At 35.3% G+C, this 14154-nt stretch overlaps 1 protein-coding gene across 9 annotated transcripts in view; it reads right to left on the bottom strand.

The window, feature by feature from the left end:
* MTHFD2L (methylenetetrahydrofolate dehydrogenase (NADP+ dependent) 2 like) overlaps nt 1–14154 on the bottom strand; it is a 130359-nt gene that overhangs the window by 99716 nt on the left and 16489 nt on the right. For 8 of the 9 annotated variants that reach the window (XM_059065904.2, XM_067035836.1, XM_067035834.1 and 5 more), the window contains 2 exons: nt 13140–13324; nt 12393–12515 (listed from right to left, as the gene is read on the bottom strand). In XM_059065904.2, the coding sequence (XP_058921887.1) occupies nt 12393–12515; nt 13140–13324 (308 nt within the window). The remainder of the gene's footprint in view (nt 1–12392; nt 12516–13139; nt 13325–14154) is intronic. The other variant, XM_059065910.2, reaches the window with a different exon arrangement.

The following is a 14154-nucleotide window of genomic DNA, read 5'->3' as shown; positions in this document are numbered from 1 at the left end:
CACAAAGCACCAAGCTGATCTTCCTGTGCTATGCGGCTGCTTCCCATTAGCTATTTTACATTTGGTAGTGTACATATGTCCATGCCACTCTCTCACTTCTTCCCAGCTTACCCTTCCCCCTCCCCGTGTCCTCAAGTCCGTTCTCTATGTCTGTGTCTTTATTCTTGTCCTGCCCCTAGGTTCTTCAGAACCATTTTTTGTTTTTTTTTAGATTCCATATATATGTGTTAGCATACGGTATTTGTTTTTCTCCTTCTGACTTACTTCACTCTGTATAACAGTTTCTAGGTCCATCCACCTCACTACAAATAACTCAATTTTATTCTTTTTATGGTTGAGTAATATTCCATTGTATACATGTGCCATATCTTCTTTAGCCATTCATCTGTCAATGGATGCTTAGGTTGCTTCCATGTCCTGGCTATTGTAAATAGTGCTGCAATGAACATTTTGGTACATGACTCTTTTTGAGTTATCATTTTCTCAGCGTATATGCCCATTAGTGGGATTCCTGTGTCATATGGCTTTAAATTTTGATGAAATCTAATTTATCAAGTTCTTGTTTTATATCCATATGCAACCCAACTGTTCCACCACCATTATTGAAAAGCACATCCTTTCTGCACTAATTTGTCTTTCCACCTTTGTCAAAAATTAGTTGTTAATATAGGTGTGGATCTATTTGTGGACTTCCAATTTTTGCCCATTGATGTTTCTCTACCCTGATTTCAATAGCACTCTGTCTTGATTACTGTAGCTTTATAATTAGTCTTTTTAACAAATTTTAATTGAGGTATAAATGACATATAACATTATATTAGTTTTAGATGTACAACATGATTCAATATTTACATATATTACAAAATAATCACCACAATAAGTCTAGTTAACATCCCTTACTACATATAGTCAAAAATTTTTTTTTCTTATGATGAGGACTTTTAAGATGTACTTTCTTAAGAACTTTCAAATATGCCATACAGTATTATTAATCTTAGTCACTGTGCTGTGCATTACACCGCCATGACATTTATTTGATAACTGGAAGTTTGTATCCTTTGACTTTAAGATGTTTGATTAGTCTTAAAATCAGGAAGTATTACTCTTTCAATAATATTACTCATTTTCAAAGCTGTTTTAACTATTCTAGGTACTTTGCATTTCTATATGAATTTGACAATCAGTTTATCAACTGCTACAAAAAAGTATGCTGGGATTTTAATTGGGACTGCCTCGAATCTACAAATTAATTTGAAGATAACTTAACAATATTTAGTCTTCCAACCCATGAACATAATATATTGATTTATTTAGGTCTTCTTTCTCTCAGGAATGTTTTGGAGTTTTCAATGTACAGGTTCTCACATCTTTTGTCAAATTTATGCCTGAAGATTTCACATTTTTGATGCTACTTTAAATGTCTCTTTTCATTTCAGTATCTGATATTTGATGCTAATACATAGAATGGAGATTGATATTTGCATATCAATCTTGTATCTTCCAACCTTGTTAAACTCATTTATTAGTATTAGTAGCTTTTTTTTTCTAGATTCCATTGGATTTTCTACATAGACAATCATGTTATCTGCTTTTTATTTTCCTTGCCTTACCTTCTGTGTTGGTTAGAATCTCCATGAATAGACATGATAAGAATGGACATTCTTGATTTCTTCCTGATCATAAGAGGAAAATATTATCTTTCATAAAGAACTATGATGTTAGCTGTGAATTTTTAAATATGTGTCCTTTATCAGCTTGAGGAAGTTCCCTTTTATTATTATTAGTTATATGACAGTTTTTTATCAGGAATCAATGAATTTACCAAAACATTAATCTATTTATTGAGATAATCATATGACTTTCCATTTTTAGTTTGTTAATGTGGTGAAATACATTGTTTGATTTTCTAATGTTAAACCAATATTGCATTCCTGTAATAAAAGTCATGATGAATTTTTGTCATGATGAATGATACTTTTTATATATTGTTGGATTTTATTTGTTAAATTTTGTTAATACCTTTTTCATTTATGTTCATGAAAGATACTGTTCTGTGGTTTACCTTTCTTGTAATGTCTTTGCCTGTTTTTTGGTATCAGAGTAATGGTGGCCTCATATAATGACTTAGGAAGTATTTCCTCCTCTTTAATATTATTTTTTCTCTAAATATTTGGTAGACTTCACCAGTAAAGCCATCTGAACATGGAGCTTTCTTTGTGGAATGGATTTTCACTACAAAGTCAATTTTTTAATAAGAGTTATTCAGGTTCTCTATTTCTTCTTGAGTGTGCTTTGGCAGTGTGTATCTTTCAAGAAAGTAGTCCATTTCCTCTAATTTGCCAAATTAACTGGCATAAAGTTGTCTTACATATTCCCTTTTATCCTTTAAATATCTGTAAAATCTATAGTGATGTTATCTTTCTCATTCCTGATATTGGTAATTTGTATCTTCCTTTTTCCCTGATAGTCTAGCTTTCATTTCATTATTTTCGTCATTATTTTTTTGTTTTCTAATTCATTAATTTCTTCCCTGATCTTTATTATTTCCTTTCTTGTCCTTACTTTGTCTTAAACTTGCTCTTCTTTTTTTCTAGTATCTTTTTTTTTTTTTTTTTTGCGGTACGTGGGCCTCTCACTGCTGTGGCCTCTCCCGTTGCGGAGCGCAGGCTCTGGACACGCAGGCTCAGCGGTCATGGCTCACGGGCTCAGCCGCTCCGCGGCATGTGGGATCTTCCCGGACCGGGGCACGAACCCATGTCCCCTGCATCAGCAGGCGGATTCTCAACCACTGCGCCACCAGGGAAGCCCTCTAGTATCTTAAGGTGGGAGCTGAGGTTGTTGATGTGGGACCTTTCTTCTTTCCTAAGATAGGTGTTTAGTGCTATATATTTCCTCCTAAGTAATTTTTTAGCAGCATACCATAAATTTTGATATGTGGTATTTTCATTGAAAAGTTAAAAGTGATTTCTAACTTCCATTTTATTTTCTTACTTGACACATGGGTTATTTAGTTTCCAAATATTTGGGAATTTTCCAGATATTTTTCTGCTAGTGATTTTTAGTCTAACTCCATTGTGGTGAAGGAAAATGCTTTAGGTAATGTAAATCCTTCTACATTTGAGATTTGCTTTATAGCCTAGAATATGTTATCTCTTGGTAAATAATCTATGTGAACTTGAAAAAAAATGTGTATTCTGTTGTTTGCAGGGAGAGTGTTCTGTAAATGTCAATTAGATCAAATTGGATGATATTCTACTTCAAATCTTTGTTCTTACTGATTTTCTCTCCACTTGTTCTCTCAGTTATTGAGAGAGAGGTACTAAAATCTATGATTATAATTTTGGATTTGTCTATTTTCCTTACAATTCTATTAATTTTTGTTAATGCTTTCTTCTTAGGTATATAAACAATTGAGGTTGCTATTTCTGTTTGATAAACTAACTCCTTTATTACTGTGGAATGACCTTCTTTATTCTTGGTAGTATCCATTGCTCTGAAATATACTTTGCCTGCTATTAACATAACCACTCCAGTTTTCTTTTGATTTATGTTAATATAGTGTGTCTTTTACATCCCTTTTCTTTTAACCTCTCTGGATCCTTATACTTAAAATGTATTTTCTGTAGGCACCATATAGTTGGGTCTTGTTTTTTATTCAATCTGACAACCTCTGACATCTAATTGGATTATATACAACATTACAGTTATGTGATTAAATCTATCATTCCCCCATTTTCTTTCCTCCTTTAGAATAATTTGAACATTTTAAATTATTGGATGTTATCTCTTTTACTGGATTATTAGCTATAACTCTTTGCTGTGTGGTTTTTTTTAGCAGTTGCTTGTGATTTTATAGTATGCAGCTTTAACTTATTTCAGTCTACCCTCAAGTGATATATCACTTCACATATAGCATAAGAATCTAACAACAATGTCCTATCATTTCTTCCTTTCTGACTTTTGTGCTATTGTTGTACATGTTACAAACCACACATTAAATTGTTTTTATTTTGGGATAAATACCAATTATATTCTAAAATTATTTGACTAATAAGAAAAATATCAGATATACTTACTCATGTAGCTACCATTTCCATTGTTCTTCATTCCTCTGGGTAGATACATATTTTCATTTGGTATCATTTCTTTCTGCCTGAAGGACTTTTTTAATTTTTTTTTTTTTTGCTTTACGCGGGCCTCTCACTGCTGTGGCCTCTCCTGTCGTGGAGCACTGGCTCCAGACGTGCAGGCCCAGCGGCCATGGCCCATGGGCCCAGCCGCTCCGCAGCATGTGGGATCCTCCTGGACCAGGGCACAAAACCACGCCCCCTCATCGGCAGGCAGACCCCCAACCACTGCACCACCAGGGAAGCCCAGGACTTCCATTTTTTATAGTGTGGGTTTGCTGTTGATTGTTTTCAGCTCTGTCTGAATTCTACTCTTCCTAAATGTCTAAAAAATGCTCTTTTGCCTTTGGTTTTTAAAGATATTTTCACTGAGTATAGAATTCATGATCAATAGGGTTTTTTTCTTTCTTTTAAAAATCAAGGTGTTCCACTGTCTTCTTGCTTACAGTGTTTTTGACAAGAAATCTGCTATTTCCTTCTTTTTGTTTCTCCGTATATAATGTGACATTTTCCTCCCTCTTGCTGCTTTCAAAATTTTTTCTATCACACTGCATTTGAACAATGTGATTTTTGTGTTTTGGGTATAGTTTTTTCATATTTTATGGGCTTGGAGTTCGTTGAGCTTCTTAGATCTGTGTGTTTATAGTTTTCATCACATTTGTGTTTGTGTGTGTGTGTGTTTTAATATGAAATCCCAATCACTTATGAAAGGATACTTATTTCTTACTCACGTAAGCCTCTGTTAAGAATCCCACTTCCTTTCTTCTCATAACTGGCAATCATCTATAACACATAGCTTTCATGATAACTGTAACAAAAGGGGGAGAGGGGATGGGGGCCACGTAGCTTTTAACCATCTCAGTCCAGAAGTGGCTCAAAAAAGTCACTTTCCCTAACAGTCCAGTAACCAGAAGTCACATGGCCCCAACCTAGGAGAAGTTGGGAAAGGTAAGGGAACATGTGGATATTTGGAGTACTTTATTTGTCTGCCATAGAAAAAAGCAGATCTAGCATAGGAATTGACAGAATTAAAGTAATTTTAGAAGGTATGGGCTGGGAAGGGCTCTCTGAGCCAGTGGCATTTAAGCTAAGGCCTAAAAGTTGGAAAGAAGTCAGTCTCAGTATGTTTGAAAGATAATCAATGTAGTTAAGAGGTCAGAGGCTAAAGTCCTATTCAAGTAATAAAATGTACATTATCCTAGCATGTCCTTTATATAATAAATACTATCACTTAGGAAGCCTTCAAGGGTATGGGGGTATAAGATCCTCATCAAATCCTGATCAGTGACAGAACTTACACACTACTCTCTTAGGTGTAGAAGAATAGGTAGAAGGATGAACCTTCAATGACACACATACACACAAAGCAATAGCTGTGAAACTACAGGGTTCATTCATTCCAGCAATAACATTCACTAAGAGTCTACCATGATGCAAGGTGGAATAAAAACGTTGACTCCAATTGCCCCTGCTTTGATGGAACTAATAGTCTAGCGGAAGAAACATATTACTAAAAAGCAATGAAATACTCTATGTGGAATCATTTTTCTCCATAAAGAAATGGGGGGAGCTATAACAAAGGTCAAGTCTAATTTAGAAATTATTTAGAAATAAACAGAAAAGAAGCTCTACAAAAACTGAGGAGTCCAGAGTGATGAAAATTTCCCACTCTGGTCAAGAACATTAAAAATAGAGTAAAAAGTATTCTGCATACATAAATTCCACAAGCTCTCAAGAAGAGCAGTTATAGCAAGATCTTGTTTCTCTAAATGAAGAATCAAGTTTTAGACAAATATACATATCTACATGCACTAATTAGGTCAATATCCATACTTTTATGCCTACTAAATTCTAGAAAATTTTGTCTTTGTTATATCTACACCGCGAATTCTCCCTTTTCTTACTTGCCCTCTCTATATTTAATCCTTTAATCCTATTCATTCTGATTTCACTGTTCAGTCCTCTTACATAAATTGGAAGATGTTAATCCTCAAAGGCTTCAAACTAGATAAATGAAGGGAAATATTTGAAAAACTATTTTAGAAAAAGATAGATAAGATAGAATAAGTTTTCCCATTCTACCTAATAATTTTTTTTCCCAGAAATAGACGAGAGGTAGATTTCTTAGAAAGCAAGAAAATACAAAAAGGTGAGTAAGCATCTCTCTTGGTGCTTGATTTGCAGTCTCAGTTGTGGGACTGTGATTATGATTGAAAGAATACTATAATTGGGTCTCCTGGTACTTCTCTGCTACTCACTTGTTGTGACCTTACACAAGTTTCTCAATTCAGTTTCCTTAACTATAAACCACAGATCAAAAAAAAATGTACCTACTGTTAAGGGTTGTTCTGAGTGTTAAATGATTTCTTATATATAAAGCACTTTATAACAATGTCTGGCAATAATAAATGATAAAAACCACCATTACTAATACTAGTAATAGTTATCATGGAGCAGTAGTTGTAAAAAAACACATTAAAATTTAATTGAGTGATTGCTGTTTTGCAGACTTACATCTGAATGCTTTCATATAATTCATATAATTTAAACCCTTTTAAACCAAATTCACCCTGTAGCAAATACCACCCTACAACAAACATTTATAGCAAATTTCCAGTGTGCTTCAAGCTTGTGGTCACTATCATTTCCCTTTATTGCTTTAGTCCAGAAAGAATGTCACTGGTTCCCAAGTTTTAAAGACCTTTATTCCACCTTATTTTTAACACTACAAACTGACACATACTTGTGGAAAGGGAATGTTGCCTGCCATTCCAGTCAACAACAAATGTTGCTTGCCCATCATCAAGCCATCAACCACTGTAGTCACCCCACCCCCTGCTTAACAGTGCACCCTGAGGGTAATTCAGGATGGAGAAAAACAGGAAACATTCTGTACTCTGGATACTGACCCTTAGATAGTTAAGATGCATATCTAAGGAATAATGTCAATGAGCCCAGACTCTTGCATCTTCCCATACATAGAAAATCACTAAAATCATTAACTTGAGATGTCTGCTTTTTGTGATTACCAGTAATCTTTTGATGTTCAACTACCTTTTTTTTTTTTTTCCAGCAAAAACTCCTAGATATCCTAGCTCCTTCCTTACTTCTTTGGAGTAGTTTCTCAGAGCTACCTGAGAGGCTGTCTCCCAGGCTACAGTCCTCAGTAATGTCCCCAAATAAAACTTAACTCTCAACTTTTAGGGTGTGCATTTTTCTTCAGTTGACATACTCTACAAATGATATTTAATATAAGTTTAATAGATGTAACTCAATAAAAGTTAAAAGCAAATAATATGTAATTAGAAGAAAAATATATACAACATGAATAGCAGACATCATTCTGGCCCTGACAAAATGATCACTTATTGATACTGATAGAATCTATGCACAGTTAGGAAAGGAGTAGGGAAGCATCCACATATGATTGTTTCATCTCTCCCTAGATGTAGGACCAGCTACAGGACAAACAGCCAGACCATGTTGAATGTGGACACACAATTTTATCCTGAGTACTTTCAATCCGGGACCAAAGTCACACAGCTCCTGAACAAAGCATGGGCTTAAGCCTGTGATAGATTCATTACCATCAAATAGGACAGAATTCTCTCTCATTTCTTTGCTTTCTTACCCAAATGAGATGCATGAAAACTGCTTGCACATTCTGTTTAATCCTTATGCAAGTTTATATTCCAATACCAGAATTATAATTCTAATTTAGAATTTCTTTTGCTCAAGATAGTGCCCTAATTGTGAAAAATAATTTCGGACTTCTAATGAAGAAATAACTTGGAATCCAGATTATTAACGAAATGATGGAAAATTGGAGATGTAATTGACTAGAATCATTTCATTTGTTCATTTGCTCATTGTTTCATTGGTTCATTATAACAATCTTATAAGACATGTACCGGAGAGAGGCTATGTCAATCCACTTACACATAGCCAACTGTTGAGGATCAGGGCAGGCCATCCCAAAATACGTCTCAATGGCATATTAATTATTTTGAATTAATTACTTAAGAAAGAGCCATTGTAAGAGGGACACTCTGACCCTCCTCTCTGTCTCCTTGAAAGTAGGAAATAAATCTCTCATGAAAGGTGACTCCTTGCATCTGAAGGTAGAAGGACACCCTGATTTCCAGAGATTGGGAATTGGGGGCAAGAAACATATAGACAAAACTTGTTACTCCTTTAGTTTACCATCCCAAACTCAAACTCTGCTTAGATTCTTCACTAATTAAGCACCCAAAGCCTAATTTTCTTTGTCCTGTGAATTCCTCACAAATTTATTGTTTGTTTGTCTTAAAACTATAAAAGCTGCCTGCTTTGGCCACTTCCTAGGTCACATGACTGTGGGACCTCCATGTGCGTAAGTTAAAGTTTGTTTCTTTTTCTCCTGTTAATCTGCCTTGTGTAGTAGTCCAGCCACAAAACTTAACAGAGATAGAGGGGAAATTTGCCCTTCCCCAACACAACCTATCAAAATGACTAATGAGTTCCACGTCTTCTTAAAGCATGCAGGTTGATGCCCAGGGCTTGCTGAAAGAATATCAGAATGTGATTAATAAACTACTCCTGCACCTACCAGTAGAGTTTCATGATAATCAAGAGACAAGTGTGTGTATTTCTCAACCTGTTTTTGCCAGTTCTTTCACAGTAAATTATGTGATTTAATTAAAACAGTACAAACAAGGAGTTGTTATGTCTATGAAGACTAAGTTGAATGTCCTCAAAAGACTCGAGAATTAAAAAGAATTAGTAATGACTTAGATAAGGACAAGACAACCACGAACACTGGGAGACACTTTAAAAATATAGAAGAATTTTCACTTAGTTTTATCTCAAACTGAAAATTATAGGCAGTGATTCACAGGTATTATTAATGCCAGAAGATAACACAAAATTCCAAACAGTAGGTTCCATAGAGACTTGGGTCTTGTAGGGAAGCACAATTTGCCACCCCAAAAGTCTCTTTGGCATGAGGATTAATGTAGGCTGATTATTTTTAAGAAACAGAAGACTCAGTAAGTCTGTGTTTTTACCTCCCCATTAGCTGCCTAAAGAATTTAGATAAAGGACCTATTCCCAGAATAGTGGTATCTCCAGAAATATCTGCAAAGAAAATGGACTAGTTGTGTTGGGGGAAACTCAGCAGCGCCTAGACATCAAAGTCCACTCTGTGTCCCATTGCCCCTGCATGGCCCAGCAAACATCTGCTTTTGCATCTCCAGGTGAATTGCTTTCCTCCCCTTTGAAGTCCCAAACCACTACGCCCAACATCTTCTTTTGTCTTTAGCTGAAGATCGTATTTAAGGTGAAAGCTTCAGCCATTTTGGCGAGTTACTCAGTTTTCCTGCGTTTCTCCCAAGTACACATGTTATTAAACTTTTGTTTATTTTTCTCCTGTGAATCTATCTCAGGTCACCAGCCAGAAGAACCTAGAAGGGAAGAGGAAACTTTCCTCCTCGACAACCTACATCAAAAGATTGATGAATTAATATATAAATACCTTATGTCATAATACAATGTTTAAGGTAAAATGCATTGTTTTATGATTTCCTACTTTATCCAACTTTTTCTAGTAACCAACAAACTATATGTCTAGGTTAAGTAATATAGAGTCTCCTGATCTGTAAAATGAAGAAGATAATTCTTACTTATAAGGCTGTTTTGAGGATTAAATAAAATCATCCATATAAAAGAACACCTGTCACCTAGTAAGCACACATTACTCACTAGCTAACACGGCATGCTGGTGAGGGTGGTAACATAATGGTAATGGCATGAGGGACCAGTCTGCCTGGATTCACATCCCAGCTCAATTACCAGCTCTGTGATCTTAGGGGAAGTTACCTAACCTCTCTGTACCTTAAATCCATCATCAGTAAAATGTACATAATAATAGCTCCACCACCATTGGGTTATTGTGAGGATCCAATGAATCAATAAATGTGAAGTGCCTAAGACATAATACATGCTTAACATAACACATTTTAGTCACTGTTATTTTGTATATTATTGGCTTTTCAGCCAGATAGAAAATTGCCCTTGAATTGCCCTTTCTCAAAGCATCCAAATATTTGTTATCATTCCTTTGGCTCTAGGCTTCTCACCTTCTAAAATGAACACAGGACTTAATTTATTTTAGTACAGACAGATCACTAGTGTCATCTAGTGGCAAACTGCTAATACATTTAACAAAAAGGAATATTGCCCATAAAGGGGTAAAATTTCTACAGACATGAATTTAATTTCTGAAGACAAACTAGATATTTGGAAATGTGATATGTTTTCTATAATGATTTGAATGTAATACAAATATAAGTGGGGGAAAGTTAAAAACTGCAAACCACAAGAAGATTGCTTGGCAAACACAGTACAAAAAAAAAAAAAAGATTCTTGCTTTGCATGAGCCAAACAACTGGGTTTAAACTCAATTTCAGAAATTTTTGGACAGATTTGTGATGTTAATATACCCTTGATATTTCCTAGAGCTTAATTTCCTATGATATCAAATGAGTGTGCTATACGTGTTGAATTCGTTTTGTAGTTATAAAAGTAAGGGATAAATCACTATGCTGATTTTAACAGGATGAACCTACAGTATTATCTGTCAGAAGCATTTTGGGGGGAACCTTGATAACTTCTAACATCCTTTCCAACTTTCTGATTTTCTTTAATGCAGCCATATTGGAGGAAAAGAATTAGAAATGTGAATTTTGGGTGTAATTTAAACAGCATAAATGTTATAACATATACTAAGATATTAAGTTATATCATTGGATAAATTAAAAATTAATACTATACAAAGATCCCAGGTGATAGCATCATACAGCTTTACTTTCTGTGAGTCAGAACTTACAGAAGAACTCAAAACTACACAAAACTACTGTAATCTATAATATTCAGGCAGTCCTTGCCTTGCTCATTGAAATATGTACAAATTTCAGAGCCACAATTTAGTCAAATAACAGCAGCCTTCCAACAACACAGTTCAAATTTCAGTTATCATGGTATATTAACTGTGACTAATTATATAAGAGCTGCTAGCTCTTTGGTCCAAAAATCACTATGTAAATAACAGATGAGCATCATGATCAGTGACTAACATGTCACTTCTTTCAAAGTCTGTCAGTGCTTGGTCACTGCACATCTGTTATTCAGTTCAAACACAGACAGCAAATCATGTTGCTTCCTTGTGTTCCAGTGATAACTCACTTGATATTTCACAAAAGTGAGTAATCAAAAGAGGCTATTAGCCCATAAAGATGAAAGTGCAACAAAGAAATAAAACGTGATGATGCTGGAAATGAAATTGGATGTGAAGAGAAGATCTGAAGATGGTGACAGCAAAGCAAGGATAGAAGAGACCTAGGCCAGCAAGAAGGTAAGAGCCATGAATGTAAAAACAAGATAAAGTCGCTTCAATGTAAATGGGTTGTATGAGAAATAGGGGATGACCCTGGAATGTTGACACCTTGCCCTTTGGAGCAATGTAGCTATGCAGCCATAAGAACTTAGTGAAGGCAAACTGATCAAAATAAATGAGGAACGTGATTGTGACAAAAAGGATGACAATGCCCCAGAGGAAGTGACACCAGAACAAAACTTCACATTAAAGAAACTCTCAGAGATATCTGATGACTTTGAAAGGACAAAGGACAAAATGGAAGTTGATCCAAACTTAAAAAGAATTTGACAGTTCAATTCACCAAGGCATAGAAAAGATGCTTGCTCCATATTATAAGTCATATGATAAGAACGCGGCAAATAACTATTCAAACTCCTCTTGGCACGATTTTGGCAATGAAATAAAATACTTTAATTCTCAATGTTTCTAATGTTTTAAATTACAGTGTACTGAATAAATATTAATTTTACTATTTTTCATTTCCTTATACATTTATAAACCACAGTAAGAGAGTTTTTAGTGTTTTGAGAAAACATTTTAAAGGTCACAGAACAATTGTTATTCTCCTATTGATTTACTAAGATTGCTTTGTCCAGTTTCAACTTAGTCATTTTCATGGTTTTGCACTGTTGTGCAAAACAAGAACTGGATGTATTACCAAAGCCTACATTTTTCTTTCACAACTTTCAGTCATTGTAAACATCATTCAGAAATTGCCACCTACTGCATGCTAATATAATAGCTAGTCCCCTTCTGAACATATTTTATAAATTATTCGCAGTGTCATGATATAATGTTGAAAGCTGTCCTTGCTCCTAACCAAACCAGACATATAGAAGAGCATTATGTACCTGGCAGTGGCAACTGAACTAATATACCACTGACTCTTGGGTCCATGTTCAATTGATTGGTTATATCCAAAAGTTCTTCCTGAGAAACATCCTTAGGTTTTAGAATGATCTCACTACAGATACCTGGAAGAAGAACAAGTACAGAAAGTCACTTTAACAAAGATGTGTTTTTTCATTGATGGTGTCTTACACGGTGTGTGACTGGTTCCCTCTGCTCCTATCCCACTGGAAGAAGAGGCCCTTCTACAAAAGTGATGTTCAAAGCACCATCAGGAGGGAATTTTCAAATAGTACAGATGCTTTCTCGTGATTCGCATGCATTCTTTGGCCCAGTAACCCATTTAGCAAATCGCGCTCATCTGTGATAAGCTACTATTAGTGGATTTGAAGAGAGTAAGAATACCAATACCACCACCACCACTATTAGGCCAAGTTCAGCAGAGTGAACTAGCCAGGTTTATCATGTGATTAAATCAAAAACAGGTCCTTTAAATGTAACATGTTGCTCTCACATCTCACCACAGGATCCAAAATCACACTGAATTGATTCAATAAGAAATTGGAAGAAAAAGAGTAAGAAATGAATATAAACTTCGGTACCTAAATAATCTATAATAATAAATAATAATAATAATACATGTCACTCAAATAGCACTTAGCTGACAATTATCATTCATAATTATCACACTTTGAAGTAAAAACAGAAAACGTTATCTAGTAACAAGTACAACTAAAACACGTCCCCACCTACAGCAGCAGCGGCTTTGATCTTCTTCCTGACGTATGTGTGGCTTGCTGGGTTATCACCCACTAAAATGATACTGAGGTGAGGTCTTCCATTCCCAAGAGAAATCCAAGATTCCACACCTCGCTGTATTTCTTTCTGGATTTGTTTGGCCATTTCAGTTCCTGAGATAATAATTGCGTCATGTCTGTGGAAAACAAAGGAATAAACATAGTACTAAAAAGGCAATAAGGAATATTCAACCACATAAATTTAAGGTACAAGAGTGAGCAAAACATTTATGATTCCCCAAGTGAGCAACCAAAATTTGATTTCTTTCAGGTATATTTGACACTCATCCTTCAGGTTCAAAAATATATTTATAATTTTTTAAAGGAGTCCAACTCTGCTTTTTAGTTCTGCATTACAATCTATAGTATATATAACTTTTACATATATATATTTCAATTATCAAACCACATACTAAAGTTCTAGAATATTGGCTCTATAATATTGGCTGTATTAAAAGCTCTGATATTTTTTTCAGAAGAGACAGATCAGCACAGTCTAGTTAAAACCAGCAGCCATCTTCAAAGCTCCAGGCCATGGTGTATATACGTGGCCCCATAGTCTTTTGACCCAAAGGCAAAGTCAGTTCACTCTTAATAGAATATCCTGTACAAGACCCTGAAGTCATGAGCTCCGTACTACACAACTCTTCTCACTTACTCAAGGAAAAATTTTATCCCACAGCTCCAGGACAAGGACAACTGTGATGACAGCTGCCAGTCTTGCCATGCTTGTCATTGATTACTGTGGGGACCAGGCCAGTAAGGCTCAGTTGCCCCCCTACCCAAACACCCACACCATGGCATCATTTCTAATAGAAAAACTGCACAAAACATTACTTCCTGGCAGTTTTTAAGTGCTTAAGTAGGTAAGAAATACTGTATTTTGATAGATGACATAAATCTATCTCTGGAAAGGCACAAAAAATGCCTTATGGGAAGGCTTTCCTGCTCTCCATGACCTCAGACT

Source organism: Kogia breviceps, chromosome 6 (genome assembly GCF_026419965.1).
Source record: "Kogia breviceps isolate mKogBre1 chromosome 6, mKogBre1 haplotype 1, whole genome shotgun sequence".
NCBI lineage: Eukaryota > Metazoa > Chordata > Mammalia > Artiodactyla > Physeteridae > Kogia > Kogia breviceps.
Note: the sequence above shows the minus strand (reverse complement) of the source record. Positions and strands in the feature narration are given on the sequence as shown.